The sequence below is a fragment of the Nycticebus coucang genome, chromosome 5 (assembly GCF_027406575.1).
Source record: "Nycticebus coucang isolate mNycCou1 chromosome 5, mNycCou1.pri, whole genome shotgun sequence".
Classification (NCBI taxonomy): domain Eukaryota; kingdom Metazoa; phylum Chordata; class Mammalia; order Primates; family Lorisidae; genus Nycticebus; species Nycticebus coucang.
This window is the reverse complement of record NC_069784.1, coordinates 10,084,894-10,107,572: the sequence shown is the minus strand read 5'-3', so window position 1 is coordinate 10,107,572 and position 22,679 is coordinate 10,084,894. Positions and strand designations below refer to the sequence as shown.

At 46.1% G+C, this 22,679-nt stretch overlaps 1 protein-coding gene across 2 annotated transcripts in view; it reads right to left on the bottom strand.

The window, feature by feature from the left end:
• Window positions 1-22,679, bottom strand: part of AK5 (adenylate kinase 5) — a 244,878-nt gene that overhangs the window by 21,707 nt on the left and 200,492 nt on the right. For both annotated transcript variants that reach the window (XM_053590959.1, XM_053590958.1), the window contains exons 11-12: window positions 6,612-6,775; window positions 3,951-4,067 (exon numbers count right to left, since the gene is read on the bottom strand). In XM_053590959.1, the coding sequence (XP_053446934.1) occupies window positions 3,951-4,067; window positions 6,612-6,775 (281 nt within the window). The remainder of the gene's footprint in view (window positions 1-3,950; window positions 4,068-6,611; window positions 6,776-22,679) is intronic.

Below are 22,679 nucleotides of genomic sequence, written 5' to 3'. Positions count from 1 at the left end.
TGGGCCTGGCGCCTTACTCACTGAGCCACAGGCGCCGCCCTACAAATTGTTCTTTTAAACTGACTTTATCTTTGACTAAGAGTGTCACCCAACTTCTCTGCACCTCAGTCTTCCCATTTGTACAATGAGGATGATCACAATTCAGTGAGGATTAAGCAAAATTATATAAAGTAACGTGAGGATGCTGCCTGGCACGTGGCAAACTCTCAGTGATCACTCCCTGCTCTGCTTCTTTGCTCTATTAGGGCCAGTTCTCTGTGTGCAGGGATTAGGAAGCCTCTGTCTCTGGTCCAAGTCTTGCAAACAGTAGGTGATTAACATATGTTTTAATGAGTGAATGAAGGTGATAGGATCTGTGACAGGAATCTCCTCATGCCCCATGTTCTTTTGTTCCTATTGTCCTCAGGGCTACTAGCTCTCCCTCTACCCCCAAGTCCAATCCTGGATCAAAAGAAACCACAATCCCTCCTGACCCAGCGTCTACCCACTGTGGGAGGATGTGAAGGGGATGAGAACAGAGCCCAGAGAACCTCCAGACAACACATGTGAACTGGATGCACTTTAAGAATTGCATGGGGGCGGCGCCTATGGCTCAGTCAGTAAGGCGCTGGCCCCATATACTGAGTGGCGGGTTCAAACCCGGCCCCGGCTGAACTGCAACCAAAAACTAGCCAGGCGTTGTGGCAGGTGCCTGTAGTCCCAGCTACTTGGGAGGCTGAGGCAAGAGAATCGCTTAAGCCCAGGAGTTGGAGGTTGCTGTGAGCTGTGTGAGGCCACGGCACTCTACCCAGGGCCATAAAGTGAGACTCTGTCTCTACAAAAAAAAAAAAAAAGAATGGCATGGAAAAATTTTCCAAAATGTAGAACAGTGAAATAAACCTCTGGAAAATGTCATGTAACTCTTCTGTCAGTATTAATTGTAAGAAAAAAGCGAGCATTTGCTCAGCAAGGAAAGCTGGTGAGGGTTGAGGAGAAAGATGACTCTTGTTGCCCAGCAGAGGGCGAGCTTGGGAGGCTCCTCCGTGTTTGGCCACGGAATCCGGCTTCCTCTCTGTTGGGTTAGGGCTGCGGGAGGGGGCCAGGTGATTTTTCCAATTGTGGAGTCATTTTCAGGCCATTCATGGGGACAGGAAAGATAACTCAGGGACTCTTTCAGGTACAAGCAGATCATGCGTGTCTGAGCAGGAGCTGGAATGATAATGAACTTCTGCACCGCTGTAAGTGCAGGACAGAGGCAGACCTGTTTTCCATAGGGGTTCTCCAAATGTGGCCCCTGGGCCACCAGCCTGTCATTGGGAGCTTATTAGAAATGCAGAGTCTCTGAGAGGCCAGGCAGGAGGATCCCTTGAGCTCAGGAGTTCAAGACCAGCCTGAGCAAGAGTAAGACCCCACCCTTTGTCTCTGCCAAAAATAGAAAAATGAGCTGGGAATGGTGGGGGGGGGGAACCTGTAGTCCCAGCTACCTGGGAGGCTGAGTCAGGAGGATCACTTGAGCCCAGGAATTTAAGCCTGCTGTGAGCTATGATGATGCCACGGGACTGTAGCTGGGGTGACACAGCAAGACTCTGTCTCAAAAAACAAAACAAAACAACAAAAAATGAGGATAATTCCTTCTGCTCCAGTCACACACACCTGTGCACACATGTGCACACACACACACACACATACACCCTTCCCTTCCTGAAGGCACTGATCATTAATTCAATAGAGAAAAAACCCAGCCTTGAGAAGAAGATAGCCAGGTAACAGAGAAGCCACGTACAGACTCACCCCTGAGTGGTGGACACTAGTGTGTGTTTGATGTTGAGTGATGTCATATATAACAGCCAAGTATCATCAATCCTCCAAGGACCTTACAGCTCAGAGAACTCGGCTATAGGTATGCAAGACTTGTTAGCCTAACTAACCAAACTGGATTTTTTAAGGTGAGAGATGAGTCCCATGTGCAGCAATCTCAGTCTCTGTGACACAGAAAGGTTGGTGAGATTTCTCTAGGCTGATTAAAGCTTCTCACAGGCTCGAATAGGCTCCAAACATAGTTGCAGTTGGTATGTTTTGTTATGTGTATATTTTACCACAATTTTAAAAAATAGAATAGTCCTTCCAATTCCACTTTAAACAACTAGTTTGTTATTGAGGTTTGTGTTCATGAAGTGGTCACTGGAATTCTGGCACCTGAGTGATACCCAGCAAGAGCTCCCTGGAGCAACCACAGCCACAGGGCTCTGTTACATACAGTCCACTGCCCCTGCCCACCCCACCTTGCTGGTGGAAGCTCTGGAGCTGAGGGACAGCCAGAGCCAGTACAGGGCCCAGTCATCTTCTTTTTTTTTTTTTTTTTGAGACAAGAGTCTCATTCTGGCTACAGTGCCATGGCCTCAGCCTAGCTCACAGCAATCTCAGCCTCCTGAGCTCAAGCCATCCTCCTGCGTCAGCCTTCTCAGTAGCTGGGACAACAGTCACCTGCCACAATGCCCAGCTAGTTTTTCAAGAGACAGGGTCTTACTTATCCCGCTCTCAAACTTCTGAACTCAAGGGATCCACCTTGGGCTCCCAGAGTGCTAGGATTACAGGTGTGAGCCACTGTGCCCTGCCCAGGGCCCACTCTTGCAAACAAGACTGGGCATTTTTTTTTTCCTTGACTCTGGTCTCACATAGCAAATGTGGCAGAAGGAGAGCAATCGACCTTTAAATTGTTAGTTGCCATCTGGGGAAGCACAAGGACACAGAGTCTCAGAAGGGGTCACACTAACCCCAGAACACACACAATTCACCTTGATCAGTGTTGCTAGAATTGGATGGAGATGGGTCCCAAAATCTCATTCCTACCAGCAGGTGTCACTTACCAGGAAGTTGTCACCAACTCTGTGACTATGGGCAAGTCATTGAATCTCTTTGGTCTTAACTCATCACCTTTGACACAAGGATTTATCTATCTATCTATCTATCTATCTATCTATCTATCTATCTATCTAGGTTATTTTAAAAACAGTCAAAAGAATGTATATGAAAATGTTTCAAACTAGTCTAAGAGAGAGATCTCTATAGGGAGTCTCTCTGAACCTATTCTGGTTCAGGGGCTGACTGATTTTTTTTTTTTTTTTTTTTGCAGTTTTTGGCCGGGGCTGGGTTTGAATCTGCCACCTCCAGCATATGGGGACGGGGCCCTACTCCTTTCAGCCACAGGCACTGCCCTGACTGATTTTTTTTTAAGAGCTACCTTATAGATATGAATTTCTTATAGGTTCTGGAGTCAGTGTTTAATAAATGGGGACAAATGTACTCTTCTTGCATGGACTTTGTAAAATTGCTGGTGCTGCACAGGACAGCCTCAATCCATGGCAGCTGCAGGGGTATTTCTTTCCTGCTGCTGCTTGTGAGTGGCCCTGACTCTCCCTCCTCCCTGGGAGAGGCTAGGGTTGGGAGAGGTTGGGATGGTGGGAGGAGGGGCCAATCAGCTTAGTCCTGCCCCTTCTCCCTCGGCTGCAGTGATTGGTTCCATGATGATGGGGCTGCACCCAGTCCAGGACAAGAAAGCACACCTCTGGGTCTTGCTGGACCCACTGGGGCACAGAAGCACATTTCTGTGAGGTCACTCAGATGTCAGAATATAAGCCTGGATTAGAAAGTAAATGAGGCCAGCACAAGGGAAGGAAAATTCAAGACATGGAGAGAGTCAGACAAGTAAATTAGGCATAATGGCAGTTTAAGACAAAACGTGATATAAAACACAACTTCACTGTTAATTTTTCTCCCTTGGATTCAAGCAAGTATGAACCCCTATTGGATGTTTTAGTAAGTCAATAAATCCACCCCTTCCCCCCGCCATAGTTTGAATTGAGTTTCTGCCATTTGTAATAAAAGCTTTGACTAATGTAGTTGGGAAAGAGCTCCAAACTCGTGAGGTCCTTTACTTTTCTTCTGCAACAACCCCCACAGCAACAGCTCACCCTGTGTCGGAACTCTTCCCCTTGCCTCACTTCCCGAGGATAGCCGTCAATCAGGAAGCCCTTGGTGTCACCGAGGCTGGCCACCATGGCCTCCTTCAGGAGCTCCAAAATGATGCCCTGGAGCACAGAGAGAGCGGTCAGGCCCTGAACTCTCCACAGCACAACTCTAGAAGTACCACGGAGGGAGGGGGGCCCAGGTGAGACTCACAGCAGACAGCAGCATACCATATTCCATCTGGCCTCCTCCCCAGGCCTATGAACTTGTCAGGTGTCTTATCATCAGAGCTGAGTCACAGTGTGTTAGGGTTTGTTTTTCTTATTTGTATATTCTTACTAGTATATACTAGTATACTACTTGTATATTTTACTGAGGTATTTTTAAATAATAATACTGAGGTTAGATGAAATATAACAGCCATATTTCATGGGGTAGCACTCCAAGAATTAGGCATAAAGGCAATTTAAAATTAGACAAAACAGGGAATAAAATGTATTTCATTGTTAATTTTTTCCAGTAATGATTTTATAAAATTTGACACCCTCTGACTTTGGAAGACCTTCAGAAGATGTGAAGTAGCATTTTCTACCAACGTGCTTTGTCTGTTAAAATTTTGTTTCAACCAGGGTTTATGGAAAATGAGTGAAGAGAGATACATGGAAGTTGGGGAATGGGTGTAGGAAAAATGCAGTCAGCTGCCTGAATGGAAGAAATCCCCACTGTCTGGCTTCCTGGCTTTTAGCAGGGGTTCGGGGAACGCGGCCATCACAAACAGGGCCACAATCTAAGCCTCGATCATCATGAATTAGCTCCTTGAGAAGTTTATATTCTAATAAGGAAGGTGGAGAATAGATGGACAAATACATAATAGAGTCAGGAGTCAGCTAGAGGTAACTGACAGCCCAAATAAATGAACAAATATATAATAGAATCAGGAGTCAGCTAGAGATAACCGACAGCCCATAATTAAAGCAAGGTGAAGAGATACTGAATGCTGGGGGTGCTATTTTAGATAGGGTGGTGAGGGAAGGCCTTTTTGATAAAGTGTGACATTTATTTATTTATTTTTTATTTTTTAAGGCACAGTCTCACTATGTCGCCCCTGGTAGAGTGCCATGTGGTCACAGCTCACAGCAACCTCCAACTCTTGGGCTCAAGTGATTCTCTTGCCTCAGCCTCCCGAGTAGCTGGGACTACAGGCACCTGCCACAACACCCAGCTATTTTTCGTTGCAGTTGTCATTATTGTTTAGCAGGCCTGGGCTGGGTTTGAACCCGCCAGCTCCAGGGTATGTGGCTGGTGCCCTAGCCGCTGAGCTACAGGCGCTGAGCCAAAGTGTGACCTTTAAGTGGAAAGCTGGATGAAGAAAAGGAGCAAACTATGTGATTATATGAAGGAAGAGAACTCAGGCTAAAGGAAATAGCAAGTGCCAGGCCCTGAGGCAGAGCAGGGCCTGAGGGAGGGACTGTGGGAGGCCAGTGGCTGGGGAGCAATGAGGTGGGCGGTGGAAATAACACGGGGAGGAAGCTGGAGGCCAGGGCTACGGGAAGGACTCTGGATTTCACTCTAAGTGCAGGGGGAGCCTTTGTAAGGTTCTGATGAAAGGGATAATGCAATTTGATAAACTTGTAAAGGAATCACTTTGGCTACCATGGAAAGAGGAAACTACAGGGCGTGATGAGCAGGAACAGGAGGCCGGTGGGGAGGCCACTGCAAGGGTCTGTTTTTCTCTCAGGAGGACTGTTCCAGCTTCCAGGTGGGAAACAGACTACAGCTGGCTAGAGAGGAAGCACAAAGCTCTAATAGCTACTAGGGGTTGCATTATACAAGCCCTAACTACAGAGCCAGGCAGAGGACCCAGCGGGCAGGAATGAATTTTTTTTTCTTTTTTTTGAGACTGAGTCTCTGTCACCCTGGGTATAGTGCTGTGGCATCATAGCTCACAGCAACCTCAAACTTTTGGGTTTAAGTGATCCTCCTGACTCAGCTGGGATGATAGGCACCCGCCACAATGCCCAATTAGTTTTTCTATTTTTATTAGAGACAAGTTTGCATTCTTGCTTAGGCTGGTCTCGAAGTCCTGAGCTCAAGCAATCCACCTCGGCCTCCCAGAGTGCTAGGATTACATGCATGAGCCACCATGCCTGGCTGGAATGAATATGTTTTCATACCCATAGCATCCAATTTCTCAGAGACGGATGATAAAAGAAAAAAATGTATTAAAAAAGGATTTTTTTTACTTATATTGCACAAGGAAGATACTGAATTTCAAGCTAATGCTGCCAGACCTCCTGGAAGTGGACCGAGGCATTATTTTCTGTTTTCTGTGGGTTTCTAATTCTAGGCTTTCCTGCATCACATTCACCTCTATCTTGAAGATTTTTAAACTCTAAAGTGGGAACGAATTTTTCAGGGGAAATGTGAAATAGGCTGACACGTGAGGGGCTGCCAGAGCAACCAGACAGGAGGCTGGGCCTGCACGATGTGGTCGGGCAGATGGGCAGCCTGCTGTGGGCCTGCCCGCCCTCGGTTGTTGCCTAGGAGAGAAAGAAAATGCAGCTATCGTCCCTTTGGTTCCCTTTGTTCCAGCAGCTCAAGCAAGACTGTCCAAAATATCTCCCCAGACAGGGAATGCGGGTGTGGGGGACAGGTGCGTTGCTTACTGAGGGGACCAGGTCTCCACGCTTCATGACATCTCGGATCAATTTGCTTCTTTCAGATTCTGAAGCCAGTTCATGACGCAGGAGTTCACCAGTCGAGAGATGCGTAAATCCATATTTTTCCACCAGCTTTCCACATTGTGTGTCTTTGCCAGAGCCAGGGCCACCTGGAAAAGAAGGCAGGTATCAGACAAGCACCCCAGGACTGGTGCGGAGAGCAAGCCTCAGCACTGCACTGATCGGGTCAGTCCTGAGAACTGAGGTGATAGCAAAGCTCTCTGCCTTCAGGGAGCTGCGCTGGGCATGATGGAAACTTCCTATCCCTGGTGGGGCTGTGAGGTGGTGGGGGTGTTACAGACAGACGGTTACTTGTGTAGGCCACTTGTAACTAGTGGTTAGAAGCAGTTAATGGAGGAGGCTGCTACAGGAGCTTGCAGCTCCCTTTCTATCAGAGAGTCGGGTCAGAGAAGTTTCCCGGGGAACCTGCTTACCAGCAAAGCACTGGCTGCAGGGCCTGGTCCCTAGCGCACACCAAGCATTAGCCGTTAATTTACAAAAGAAATTGTTTTATTTTCAGATAACCACAAACTTACAAACCAGTTTGAGTAGACTGCAAAGAACTTTCTGAAACATTCGAGAATAAAGTTGCTAACTGTCGAGTCTCATCAGTCCAGAACATTCGGGTGTCTTTTCCTACAAACATGGAAACAAGCACGTCCTCCTTCATAGCTGTGTCCTCACACTGCCATTCAAAGCCCAACTGATGTGTCCCAGTGGAGCCAGTATCGTTTTTTCACAGCCAGTGGAGCAAGTTCAGAACCACCTGTGGCCTTCAGTTGTCTTATCCTCTGGTCTCCTTCAGTATGGAACTATTCCTTGGGGTTTCCTTGGCACTTTTGAAGATTCTAGATTGTTATTTTGTAGAATGACCTTCAATATGATTTTTTTCTGTTTTTCTTTTTTTAGCCATTGTTATTAACTGTAACTGCCATCCCTTTAATGAATATAACATGGTTGACTTTCTCTTGCCTTCCAAGTTCAACCAGGTAATAAGTCAGAGGCTTCTACATCTGACAGTAACAAAAGCTAACCCTTGCCAAGTGCTTACCACACACCTCACTGTTTTAAGTGTGTATTGATTTAAAATAACTTTAGGAGACAGGCACGATTACTGTCCCCATTTTGCAGATGGGAAGCAGAGGCACAGAGATGTTCACTCCGCTGCCTTGGGCTACCTGGCTGGTAAGTAGCAGGAAGCCCAGGCTCGGAGACACTCTCTTCTCTCTTTCCTACCGTGGCCAGATCATGTCCACATGCCTGGCACGTGGACTGGGGGAGGCCAAGAGGATGCTGTGCCCAAAAGATGTGTCATTCCCCAGCCCCCCAGGATTCAGTGGCTCTCCATGCCGCACAGACTGAAGTGGATTTCAACTGTCCAGTGCCTACCTCCCTGCCCGCTGCACGCGGCTCCTTCAGCAGCGCAGACACCCATCAGCGCGCTGCTTTTGACCTTCTCCTTTCTGGCCTTCAAAGGCCCTTCCTTCCTCCTCTTTTCTTTCTCCCCTGCCCAGTTTTATGGAGATGTAATCAGTAAAAATGTATAAATTTAAGGTGTAAAGCAGGGGTGTGCAACCTTTTTTTTTCTTTTTCTGCCTCATATTGGAAAAGGAAGAGTTCTCTTGGGCCACCCAGTAAATACACTAACCAAAGCTGATGAGCAAAAAAAAAAAAAAAACAAAAAAAGTCTGTGCATGATTTTCATGATATCTGACAGATAAACAAAATGGAACTCAAAAAAGTCTGCATGTGGCCAGTGTGGGGCATAGATACTGTGAAATGGTTACCATAGTCAAGGTAGTTAACATGTCCATCACCTAACAGTTACCTGTCTGTGTGTGTGGTGAGGATGTTTAACATTTATACTCTCAGCCAATTCCAAGTATACAACACAGTATTGTTAAGTAATAGTCCTCATGCTGCACACAGGTCTGTAGAACACATTCATTTTTTTTTTTTCTTTTTAGACAGAGTCTCACTTTGTCACCCTGGGTAGAATGCTGTGGGTCATCACAGCTCACAGCAACATCAAACCCTCAAGCTCAAGCAATCCTCTTGTCTCAGCCTCCTGAGTAACTGGAACTACAGACATGCGCCATGAAGCCCAGCTAGTTTTTCTGTTTTTAGTAAAGACAAGGTCTTGCTCTTGCTCAGGCTGGTCTCAAACTCCTGAGCTCAATCAATACACCCACCTTGACTTCACAGAGTCCTAGGATTACAGGCCTGAGCCACTGCGCCCGGCCACATTCATCTTATAGCTGAAAGTTTGCACCCTTGGCCAACATCTCCCCATCCTCCCCAGCACCCCAGACCCCTAGCCACAACCATTCTACGCTCTGCTTCTAAGAATGAGACCTTTTAAGGTCCCCCACACAAGTGGGATCATGTGGGATTTGTCTTTCTGTGTCTGCCTTATTTCAATTAACATGTATTCTCTGGTTCATCCACGTAGTTGCAAATGGCAGGTTTCTATGGCTGGCTAATTTTCCATTTCCAGCATATTTTCTTTACCTATTCATCCTCTTTCTAACTATCAAGGGCCTCCTTACCCCTTAGGCCCAGGTCAGATGCTTCCCCTTCTGGACCTCTGGGCCTCAACCCTGTTGGAGCAAAGGGGTGTAAACAGCACTTGGTTGGCTCTGCCATCTGCCCTGGAGGCTTGTCTGGGTGTCCTCAGCACCTCAAAGAATACCTTACACATAGCAAGTGCTTCATAAAACCCTGATAAATTAAAGTTTTCCTGTTTAAAGGGAGTATTTAATATTAAAATGCAGAAACATTGAGATTTTAGTATGGTAATGAAAATTTACAACTTATTCTGAAATTTTCCTGGTCTGCCTATTTTTTCACTCAAAACTCCTTTCTTTGCACACTTGGCATCTTCCCACGTAAAGAAGAACATCAGTACTTGTCCTTCCTTAGTAGAAGGGCCTCTCACTGTCCCTTCTTTGCCTTGGCAAGACATCCAGGGAAGGTCTGCATTTTCTAACTCCTGCTCATCCCTACAGCTGCTCTGAGCCAAATGGGGAGGGGAAAGGCCCTTCACAGGACTGTCATGGATGGGCTGGATGTAACAGGAAAACAGCAATTATAGAGGCTCAAAAAAAAAAAAAAAGCAATACAGACCACTCAAAGGAGCAGCCTGCGGGCACCTAATGCTGTGTTTGTCTCCTGATAAAATAGGGACAGAAAGTATGTGAAGAAGAGAAGGCCACTTGGGGGAAGAACTGCTTCCGGGAAAATGACTAAGGGGAGCCAGGGTCTGACTGAGCTCCTTCAGAGGCCACCAGGGCTTCTGGGGCCAGATTTACCTCGAATCTCTTTTCCTGGAATGGCTGGCAGCCAGTCATGTGGAAAAGATAACTGCAGATTTGGCTTACCGGCGAAAAATGCTGTGTTCCAATTATTTTTTCCTTCAGCATCCTACTAATATGACTATTACAGTTTTTGTTCTCCTAAAATGTTATTTAATAAATCCTGACACAAAGGCAATTACAAATCTTCAGCTTGAATTAACAACAGCTGTGTGTTAAAGCCGCAGCGGCTGCCCCAGTTAGAAACCTTTCCCGGGAGCAACAGCTGCAAATTCTTGGCATTCTCTGGCCAAATGCGGCAGGCACTGTGGAATTTTAAGTAACCGACATAATGGCTTGGTTCTTCCCTTGGCTCCAAACTAAAGAACAAAGTGATTTTATCACTGCAGTGAAAGCTGCAGAAACTGCTGGTGGAAGCATGAATTTTCATTTACTGTCACTGACATGTCTTTGAGGTCTTAACTTATGACTTTTAAATACAAAACAACGGGGCCTTGGTATCCCTCCAGGATAATTTGCTACATAGAAAAAAAGTCTTTTGAGGTGCCACATCTCGGAATGAGTGGGCTGTGTTCTCTGGTGACAAGATGACTGATGGCAGACAGGAGCTGTCACACTGTCATCCTTCTGGCTCAGTCTCAACCAAACCCCTGAACAAACCCATACCCAATCCCATGTGCTGTGTTTCACAAAGAGAGCTGGGATATGAGATTTCATTTTGATGGGATCTGTCAATATTTCCAAAAAGGAAAAAAAAAACCCACCTTTATTCTCAACCTCAGATGTAGTTGACGGAATTTTCCCTCTGAGACCAAAGATGCTATATTGGGAAAACTGCAAATACTGTGAATATCCCCTTCACAGCTCAGTGTACCCACGGGTCCAGCACTGCCTTGGAAGGAGAGGAGACTACAGGGAAATTGTGACCCAGACAGACTAAGTCTGCCCGCTCTTTGAGGTAGAACTGAAGTCTACATCACCTCAGCATATCCACCTGGTCACCTCTGTCACTTTGCCTTTTCTTAATGGGAGCAATCTTCTCTTATGACACACCTCCTGCATTCACTAGCTGGGCTTTTCAAGAGAAGGCCCTGTCTCTTAAACAACTGTTGTAGGCACTTAGCCTCAGGAGAAAAAAAAAAAAAAAAGAACGAAATGGCAAAGCTGGGTCAGGCATGGTGGCTCACTGTCATCCTAGCACTTTGGGAGGCCGAGGCAAGTGGATTGCTTGAGCTCAGGAGTTTCAGACCAGCCTGAGCAAGAGTGAGACCCCGTCTCTACTAAAAATAGAAAAACTAGGGGTGGTGCCTGTGGCTCAAAGGAGTAGGGCGCTGGCCCCATATACCAGAGGTGGCAAGTTCAAACCCAGCCCTCGTCAAAAACTGCAAAAAAAAAAACTAGCCAGGCATTATGGCAGATGACTATAGTCCCAGCTTCTGATTTCCATTTGCTTGAAATACTGTTTTCCATCCCTTAACTCTGAGTCTTGATTTGTCCTTCAAGGCTAGGTGTGTCTCCTGGAGACAGCATATGGACGGCTTGTGCTTTATTTATCCAATCAGCCAGCCATTGCCTCTTTAGTGGTGAATTCAGTCTATTGGCATTTATTGAGAGAAATGATAAGTGTGGTGGAGTTCTATTCATTTTATTTTGTGAAAGTCTGTTGTGTAGTTTTATCCTTTGCACCATTGTGCTCGCTAACTTTTGACCTTTAGCTTCTGGGTGTTTACTTTGCTGGTGGTCCATTGTGGTGGTCAGTGTTGAGAATAGGCCTAAGTATTTCCTGTAGTGCTGCTCTTGTGTAGCGAATTTCCTCTGTGCTTTTATATCTGCAAAAGATTTGATTTCTCTATCAGTTTTGAAGCTTAGTTAAGCAGGATACAGAATTCTGGGTTGAAAATTGTTTTGTTTAAGAATGTTGAAGGTGGATGACCATGCTTTTCTGGCTTGGAAAGTTTCAGTTGAAAAGTCTGCTGTTGGGTGGCGCCTGTGGCTCAGTGGGTAGGGTGCTGGCCCCATATGCCGAGGGTGGTGGGTTTGAATCTGGCCTCAGCCAAACTCAACAAAAAATAGCCAGGCATTGTGGCAGGTGCCTGTAGTCCCAGCTACTCGGGAGGCTGAGGCAAGAGAATCACTGGCGCTTACTCCTGGCTGCTTGCAGAAGTTTTTTTTTTTTGAGACAGCTCATAGCAACCTCAAACTCATGGGCTTAAGCGATTCTCTTGCCTCAGCCTCCCAAGTAGCTGGGACTACAGGTACTCGTCACAATGCCCGGCTATTTATTTATTTATTTATTTTTTCTTGTTGTTGTAGTTTTTATTGTTGTTTTGCAGGCCCAGGCTAGGTTCAAACCCGTCAGCCCTGGTGCATGTGGCTGGTGCCCTAGCCACTGAGCCGCAGAAGTTTTTCTTTCACCTTGACTTTGGACAGGTTCATTACAATGTGTCTTGGAGAGGTTCTGTTTGAGTTGGGATGAGGTGGGGTTCGATATCCATCTGAAAGAAGTGTGTTGGGGTCTTTAGTAAAACTTGGTAAGTTTTCATTAATGATAGTCTCCAGTAGGGCTTCCATTCCTTTGGGACAATCTTCTTCCCCTTCAGAAATCCCTATTATTCCCTATTATGTTTGAACACTTCATGGAGACTCATCGTTCTCTAAAGGCCTGTTTTGCTTTCTTTCTCTCTTTTTCTGCTTCTTTAACTACCTGGATTAACTCAAAAACTTTATCCTCTAGCTCTAATGTTCTTTCTTCTCCATGGTCTAACCTATTTTTGATACCTTCTATTGCATCTTTACATTTCCTGATTGTCTCCGTCATTTCCTTAAACTCTACCATATCCTTTCCATGTTCTACCTATCTCTTGCCTGACTTTTGGTTGTGTCTTTACATTTTCTCATTCATTCTTTTTATTGACTTTATCATCCATCTTTTAAATTCCCTTTGTGTCAAGTCCATTAATTCTTTATAGGGTGGAGTCTTCTGCAGTAGCTGCCTCATGGTCCCTTGGGGGAGTTCCTCTGTTTCAGGTGCCTGAATTTTTCTGTTGGTTCCTCCTCATGTGTTCTTTCTTCTTGTTCACCTTGTCCTCCTTTTTCCTTCTCACTGCCTCCTTTGTTTTATTTATTTATTATTATTTTTTATTAAATCATAGCTGTGTACATTAATGCAATCACGGGGCACCATATACTGGTTTTATAGACCGTCTGACATATTTTCAGCACACTGGTTAACATAGCCTTCCTGGCATTTTCTTAGTTATTGTGTTAAGACATTTATATTCTACATTTAGTACATTTCACATGTACTCTTGTAAGATGAACTGCAGGTGTAATCCCGCCAATAACTCTCCCTCCGCTCTCCCTTCCCCATATTCTTAGGTTATAACTGGGTTATAGCTTTCATGTGAAAGCCATAAATTAGTTTCATAGCAGGACTGAGTACATTGGATACTTTTTCTTCCATTCTTGAGATACTTTACTAAGAAGAATATGTTCCAGCTCCATCCATGTAAACATGAAAGAGGTGAAGTCTCCATCTTTCTTTAAGGCTGCATAATATTCCATGGTGTACATATACCACAATTTGTTAATCCATTCGTGGATCGATGGGCACCTGGGCTTCTTCCATGACTTAGCAATTATGAATTGGGCTGCAATAAACATTCTGGTACAAATATCTTGGTTATAATGTGATTTTTGGTCTTCTGGGTATGCCTCCTTTGTTTTAAACAGAAGTCCTTGTTCTTGATGCCAGTATGTTGCAATATGTCACTGGGACACCAGGTGGTGCTGTGGGTTTTTAGGACATGGACAGCACAGCCAGCAACCTCTATAGTGCTTATTCCAAACTTAGTTGCCGTCAATAATCATCTGATTGTTTCCTCAGCATTCAGACCCTGCCTAGTTGGGATCTTAAAGCTCAAAAGAATCCTTTGGAGGCAGGTCTTACAGTACCCAATGACTCCAGTTCCCATGGAGTGTGGAGTCCCTCAGCTATCCCAAGAGTAGAGTTCTGATCCCAGCAAGCGGGATTAAGACCGCCGTGCTTTAGGCCCCTGCTAAGACCTTCTCATGACTTTCCCACAATGGCAGCCCCCTGATCTTCTCAGTATGGCTGCCTCACCAGCCACCAAATCTACGGCAAATCCACTCCAGCTGGCATTCAAATCTGGTTGCTGTATACTGTTTGAGTCCACCCACTCTTCCAAGATTTCCACTCAACATTCAGCTTCCCCCAATGACTGCAAACTCCGGAAAGGCTTCCTCCCATCCTGGACCTCCCTGGGGAGGGGTGGCCAGTCAAGCCCTGCCAGTCTCAAACACTTGCCTATTTCATCAGATTTCCACACACTGTATCCGGCTCACCACTGCCTTGCTGTGTTCCCTGAGCTATGACTCTGGGTAAAGTTCCTGCATCAGGTATGGGTGGGATCTCTCTTTTTCCCCAGTCATTCCAGGACAGCTCAGTTGAATGATCCTTCTGGTCTGCCATCTTTCTCCATCCCCCTGGCCTGGGAATTAATAGTCTAAAAAATTCCCAGGGAAAACATACACATATCTCAATGAATTTTTTTTTTTTTTGAGACTTTGTCACCCTCGGTAGAGTGCTGTGGCGTCACAGCTCACAGTAACCTCAACCTCTTGGGCTCAATTGATTCTCTTGCCGCAGCCTCCTCAGCAGCTGGGATTACAGGTGCTTGCCACAACACCTGGCTGGTTTTTCTATTTTTAGTAGAGATGGGGTCCTGCTCTTGCTCAGGCTGGTCTCCAACTCCTGAGCTCAGGGCAATCCACCTGCCTCGGCCTCCCAGAGTGCTAGGATTACAGATGTGAGACACCTTGCCTGGCCTTCAATTTACTTTTAAGAAAAATTAAATATGCTTGAGTGAATAGAGGGACACAAATGTCGTATGAGAAGACAAACAAGTTGGGTATCCCCTGTCTGAAATGCTTGAGGCAAGAAGTGTTTCGGATTTAGGATTTTTAAAAAGTTTTGGAATATTTACATTTTACTTACCAACTAAGCATAGTTAATCTGAAAATCCAAAATCCAAACTGCTCCAGTGAGTGTTTTCTTTGAGCATCAAGTTAGTTGCTCAAAAAGTTTCCAATTTTAGAGCATTTCAGATTTCAGAGTTTTAGATTAGGGATACTCAACTTGCAGTAAAATGTCAGTGGTAGACTCTAGGTGGTGGGTATACAAGTGTTCACTGCAAAAGTCTTTCCGCTTTAGTGTGTGTTTGAAATATTTTCATAATAAAAAATGATAATCATTAAAAAAATTCCCTGGGTGATGCTGTTGATTAGCCCAATTTGGAACTTCTAGACTAGATAATTTAAGCAAGGCAATTTGCTGTGAACTCCCCGACAGTCACTGCAGGAAGTCTTTGTTGATCTTTCTTTTCATATTTACAATGTAATAGCACTGAGATAATGTTTTATCAAGAATGAAAAATTGTTATGATGGTTAATAAAAATCTTCGTTGCCTTATCAAAAGCAGGGCCATCCTCTTTCTTGCAGATGAGGGGAATTCGGTTTCCTCAGCATCTAGGTTGGGAGCATAGTAGGGGGTCGGAGGCCAATTCTGCATCAGTGGAGTGGGCAGAGACCACACATATTTGAAAAGTCATTGTGGACTATGAAGATGAAAGTCTCTGGTTCACAATGCTTTTGGCTAGATTCTTTATATAACAAGTACCTGTTTTATTTTCAACAGTTTATTTACTCCTAACTTTGGCTATTTGAGGCAGGCGCTATTTGTAACCTTGTGACAGATGAAGAAACTGTGCCAAGGTCAAAGCTACATAGCCTCTCATATGCAATGGGCCTTCCGGACCTTCTTTCTGGAATCAGACAGATCTGTTCAGAAGTGCACCGGAGAGTCCTCAGGAATTTGGTGTGGGTCACTGGCAGCTGGCCTTTCCTCCTGGCCCCACAGGGTTCCCAGGCAACACATAGGTGCCCAGGTACATACTGCATGAGACATACTTTCACTAAACACCAAGTCGTGGTTTATTTAAAATGCAAATTTAATTAGAAAACTTGTGTTTTTATTTGTTAAATCTGGCAACCCTATTAGGTCTCACCATTTATTAGCTGGGAGACTTCAGGGACAGGATTTCATCTCTGTTCTGACAATTAAGTCTATGATTTTGTAATTCATTCAGCCAACACTCTCTACAGCCACGGTGAGACATGTAAAATGTCTCATTAAGACAAGACTCAGAAACTGAGGGCCAAGACACTAGTCTGGACAGAAGGCAAAGTAAATTCAGGGTTGAGGGGAAGGAAACAGTAGGCACCATGGTAGTGGCTCCCCAATGTCCCACCTCTGATGCTGGGGCACTCCTACCACCCTAGCCCCACATCCTTCCTAACCCCACCTCCAAACAGAGACAGGGGCAGGATTTCCAAACTGCTCACGAGAAAACACCCTTAACACACCTGTCCTTTATTTCTACACCCAGAGATCCCCAGGGCCTGTTTCAGACCCAACACACCAGGCACATTTTTTTTTTCAAACCTAAAGACCAGAGCTTGTCAAAAGTGGCTCCAGTCATGGTCTGCTAGTTTGGGTCTCTGGATTTTTGAAATTCATCATTCTAGAGTGCTCTGCCTCCAAATTCCTCTTAAACATATTACGCCACTCTTTATTACTATATTGTAGCCCAGTTCACACTAGGATTTCAGGTATGTATTAGATGAATATAATAGGAAATGTAAAAAATTAGCCTATATTCTCCTTTTAAAGAAATAATCCCTCCTCATGAAAGAAATACATGCTCCTTATGGAAGATGGAGATAATTCAGAAAAGTAAAAGAATTTGGAAACTAGTCCCACTCCCCGAAGGCAACTGCCAGACACACATCTTTCGTTTTGTTTCTTTGTGCCTTTTTCCCACATGTGACCTTCCGGTTCGGTTTTCATTGGCAACCTGTGTTCTGACACCTCACCCTTTGAGCTTCCCTATTCCCATCTGAAAATAAGCTTGCTGTTCCAAGGTCACTTCTCACACTGTCATTCTACCCTGTCTCAGAAAACTTGAAGAATATTTGTGCTTTTAGTCTATTTGTGTAAAAATACAAAAAAAAAAAAGGGAGAGGATGTGTAAGACAGGTAGAACATTTGTGGTAGAGGCAGGTGGGATCGCATCTAAGGGAATGTGCTTTGTGAGGTTTTGTGTTCATTTCTGTGGAAACCGAAAGTCGTGTACATCGTGATGGGAATATAAAATTGGTACAATTTTTCTGAAGGGCAATTTGGCAATATAAGTAAAAAGTTTTAAAAGTTTTCCTTAAAGGGGAAAGAAATCACTACTTCAGTTACATAGATATTCATCAATCTATGAATCATGAAAAGGGATAAAGTGAATAAATTATATGATAATATGGCAATACAGAAAACAGGGTGCAGTCATTAAAATGATGTATGGAAAGAAGACCGATACAAAAGAATACATACAATGCCATCAATAGAAAGTCAAAAAAAGTCTAGGTAACCCTTGCCTGGAACAGTGATTTGAAAAGGGGCACCAAGGGGGCTTTTGGGGTGTTCGGTTTCTTGATCTGTGTTTTGCTAAGATGGGGCGGTGTCCAATTAGTGAAATTTCATGAAACTGAACACGTATGCCTGTGCATTTCCCTGTTTCAGCCGAATTACAAAAGAACTTTAAAAAATGACACAGTATATTCAGATATACCTTCTTTAAAAAATGCCCACCCATAAGACTTTTGTTAAATACAAAAAGAAGGCTTTAAGAGTGCATGATCTCATTCTGATGAAATGTATATTTAAAAAATATACACATAGGCAAAAAATTAAGGGGAATATAAATCAAAATATGAGTAGTATTCCTCCCCAGACAATGGGATAGTGGACACCCATGACAGCATCTGTGCCATGGGAACATCTTTCTATTGTTTTCATGAACTCAATCTTACCAGGGAAGATTAAAAAGCAAACTTTTATGCCGAGTACAGCTGCTCACACCTATGATGCCAGCAGTTTGGGAGGCTGAGATGAGAGGATCACTTTGAGGCTAGGAAATCAAGACTAGCCTGGGCAACACAGTGAGACCCCCATATCTACATGAATGAAAAAAAAATTGGCTGGAGGTGCCTGTGGCTCAGTGAGTAGGGTGCCGGCCCCATATGCCGAGGGTGGTGGGTTCAAACCCAGCCCTGGCCAAACTGCAACACAAAAAAAAATAGCTGGGTATTGTGGCGGGCGCCTGTAATCCCAGCTGCTCGGGAAGCTGAGGCAAGAGAATCGCATAAGCCCAAGAGTTAGAGGTTGCTGTGAGCCGTGTGACGCCACGTGACTCTACCCAAGGGCGGTACAGTGAGACTCTGTCTCTACAAAAAACAAACAAAAAAAATTGGCTATGCATGGTGACAGGCACCTGCAGTCCCAGCTTCGGGAAGTTGGGGACAGTAACTTTATCTGTGCTCTCATCATCTCCCATTCCATTTGTTCACTTTATATTAAATGTCTACTAAGTGTCAGGCATCCTGTTAGGTACTGTGGAAACAAACGAATAGAAAAGAACATTTTTTTAAAGGGCCTGGTTTCTCTCATGAGTTTTAGTTAAAAAACACCTTTCAATCAACTAGTCATGACAGCCTTAAAGAAAAGGATGGAGGCCAGCAGAAGTGGCTCACGCCTCTAATCCTAGCACTCTGGGAGGCCTAGGTGGGTGGATTGCTTGAGCTCAGGAGTTTGAGACCAGCCTGAGAAAGAGCAAGACCCCATCTCTACTAAAAAAAAAAAAAAAAAAAAAAACTAGCTAGGCATGGTGGCCCAGCTAATTGGGAAGCTGAGGCAAGAGGATTGCTTGAACCCAAAGTCTGAGGCTGCTGTGAGCTATGCCACCATGGCACGCTATCCAGGGTGACAAAGTGAGACTCTGACTCAAAGAAAAAAAAAAAAAAGAAGAAGAAGAGGCTGGGTGTGGTTGCTCATGCCTGTAATCCCAGCACTTTGGGAGGCTGAGGCAGGAGGATGGCTTGAGGCCAGGAGTTGGACATCAGCCTGAGCAACATAGTGAGATCCCTGTCTCTATTAAAAAGTGGAAGAATTAGCTGATATGGTGGTGCACAGCTGTAGTCTCTAATCCCAGTTACTCAGGAGGCTGAGGCAAGAAGTTCACTTCAGCCAGGAGTTTAAGGTCGCTGTGAGCTATGATCATGCCGCTGTCCTCACGCCCAAGCAAAAAAGGGAGACCATGTCTCAGAAAAAAAATGTAGTCAGCGGAAAGGGTCCCCAGGGCCAGACTCCAGGAGCCTGCTGGCTGGCTGCGGCCAGGTATCTCAGTGATGAACATTCTCCGCCTTTCTCAGCAGCGGACGTTGGGATGAGAGTCTCAGTGCTTGCGTCCACAGCTCCATCCAGACCAAGCTGAGATTCCCCGGAAAACAGGTGTGTCTGGGTGTTGGTCTGGCACACCAGTTTCCATCTACTCTGGAGAAAAGTTTGTCCAAGCGGGACATATGTAACTGGTGCTCTGTCCCACTGTTCCTTCCACTTTACAGAGGTCACTAGGCTGCTGTTGATGGTGAGTTTGTGGCACTAACACAGGATCCACTTCCTAGTAAAAGCCAGTCCCCGAAGCACGGCACAGCCACGAGGAACGTATCTTTCAGTCAGTGCCCCAGACACATATGAGGAAAAAAAATCACTGGGGGCAGAGCAACCCAAGACACGTTAAATCAAAACAGCTGTACCCTGTTACAAGCATCTTCTACTGGCTTGACCACTTGATGGTTGGTTTAAATAGGTTTCATTTGCAGCTAAGAAGAAGCTCTGAGACTCTCGGTTCAGCAGAGCCTGGAGCCAGGTGGAAGGGAAACACCTGGTGAATGCCTCATTCTGGAGCCGCTCTTCTCTTCAGCAGGCCAGACGTGCTCTGCTACAATACAACAGTCTCCTACAGGGCTGAGTTGTAAACGGCCGCAGCCAAGTGTCAGCTACAGGAAACCGCAGCACACAGGCAGTTTAAGCCTAGGCCTAAGAGACACATTCTTGGTCAACCGGCTCGGATTTCAGCCAGCTATGGCTGGTTGTAAGTGAAATGCCACTTCACAGCTCAGTCCTTTAGGGAGTGTTTAATTTTAACAAGAAACATGGAGAAAACATGAACTTCCACAACCTCTAAACCTGTCAAGGCTCCCCCACCTGCAGTGTCCTGGCCTCCTCCCGGTTCACTGCTGATCCGTCTTTTCTCAGCTTCCTCTCTCTCATTGCTTGCTCCTCGCACTCAGCCTGCAGTCATGGCAATGCCAGCCGATGCTCTCAGTAGTGTTACCTGTGTTAATTCCCCCTCCTCACATCGACCCTGCGACCTAGGTATTATACCATCATTCCGTCCATGCCAGGTGGGGAAACCGAGGAACAATGGTGTAAAGACGTTGCCCAGCGTCACAGGTGGGAGCTGGCCCTTGAACTCACACAGTGATGCTCTGGACTAGAACCAAGACCTGTACTGCCTGTCTCTTCACATAAATGTGCTTGAAACGCTCATAGTTAAAAAAAAATCCCACCCTTGACCTTTCCTTCCCTTTTTGTGCCACCCTAACTCTTTCCTTTCTCTCAGAGTCAAGCCTCTTCAAAGTGTGGTCTGTACACAGCCTTCTTTCCTCACCCACGCCACCACAACCACTGGTTTACTTCTCTCTAGTCTATGAGACCTGCTATCACCAAACTCAACAGACACTTGTCATTACACTTTACTGAATCTTTCCCAGATGGAAACTCTGTTCTCCCTTGCTTCCTGTGACACTTATTTCCTCTCTACACTCTGCTCCACGGCTCAGCTTTCCAGAGGCCTCACTTGGTCTGAGCTCCCTGGGTGACGTCTCACATGCAAATGGCTTCCCCTGCCGTAGATATCCTGGTGAACTCTCCATCTGTGTCCGCAACCAGAACCATCGGGCGGCTCAGGTGACAAGTCAATAGTGCTTCCGAGAAGATTTCCACCAATGTTACAGGGACAAGGAGTGTGAGGTCTCCATTCACTTTACCTGGAAACACTTGTGCCCCCTTACCTTTTGTAAGTAATAATTTGACCTTCTGGATGATTCTTAATTAACTCAGCAACATCCTTCCTTTAAGAAAATAATTTAAAAGCATGAAAAAAAAAACAAAACTCTGCTGTGTCATGTGGCGTTCCAAGGATTGTTTTATGCCTTTTGAATTTCCTAGCTCTTTGAGCAGAGTAAGGTCTCAGTAAAGGTTTGTTAATTTGGTTGGATTAAATGAAGAAAGCCTTGCATTCTAGTTCAATGTCACTTAGAGCCTTTCTTCGGTGAAAAGGTTCATACAGGTAAGTAGGTTCATTGTCAGCACACAACATCCGCATTTCTCCAGCATTAGAAAGGCATCTCACTGCTTTGTAAATGCATTCCCGGCTCTCTTGGAAAGAAGGCCACTGTCTCCCTTCTTTTACTCTCCCATTCGGAATAGCCTGGGCTATGAAAAGCCAGACGTCAGACCTGGGAGAGCGTAAAGAGCTCTTGTGTCTGCTTCCCTTCAGGGGAAAAAGAGCTGTGGTGATCTCATGCCTCTGTGTGGAGCAAGGACCATACTCCAGTTGGGCCAGCAGGCCACAGGCTGGGAGTCAGATGGAAGCTCATCCTCCAGAGAAACAGAGCCAGTAAGGTGTCCATGGATATATAAGAGGGACCATTGGCAGCTGGCTGACTCCACTACGAAGCGCGGAAAGCTCTCCAGGGATGAGTCCTGCATAGTCCGTGGCATCTGCCAATGTCCATGGATCATTCTTAGCAGGTCTCTGAACAAGCAAAGGAGGCTTTCAGTGACTCAAGCCTGGAGATGTGCCTTCCCTCAGCTGCTGATCAGTCAGCAGGAAAGTGACAGAACAGGCCATCTGTGCCATCTGTGACCTGGAGAACAGGGAAGCCCCGCTCAAGTTGACACCTGAGATTAACCCTCACACCAGCCCTGCTTATGGGCTGCCCGGCTTTACTTCACAGCCCAGTCTGGTCAGGCAAGTCTAGTCTTGACTTCTTTAGTCCAATCCAGGGATTTCTGATAACCCTGAAAGTCCAGTTCAGACATCAGTCCCCCTGTCAGGGCTACTGTGCCACGTTGAAGGTTTCCTTGCCCTTCCTCCAGCCCTGGCTCTTCCTGGTGCTATTGACCATCTGAGGTGTGACCATCTGAGGTGTGTCTCTCCACACCCCTCCTACCCTGCCCAGGGGCCTCCTGATGCTCCCCTCCCTTCCTGCCCAGGGGCCTCCTGGTGCTCTCCTTCGATCCTGCCCAGGGGCCTCCTGGGCTCCCCTCCCACCCTGCCCAGGGGCCTCCTGGTGCTCCCCTCCCACCCTGCCCAGGGGCCTCCTGGTGCTCCCCTCCCATCCTGCCCAGGGGCCTCCTGGTGCTCTCCTCCCATCCTGCCCAGGGGCCTCCTGGTGCTCCCCTCCCACCCTGCCCAGAGGCCTCCTGGTGCTCTCCTCCCACCCTGCCCAGGGGCCTCCTGGTGCTCCCCTCCAACCCTGCCAAGGGGCCTCCTGGTGCTCCCCTCCCACCCTACCCAGGGGCCTCCTGGTGCTCCCCTCCCATCCTGCCCAGGGGCCTCCTGGTGCTCTCCTCCCATCCTGCCCAGGGGCCTCCTGGTGCTCTCCTCCCATCCTGCCCAGGGGCCTCCTGGTGCTCCCCTCCCACCCTGCCCAGGGGCCTCC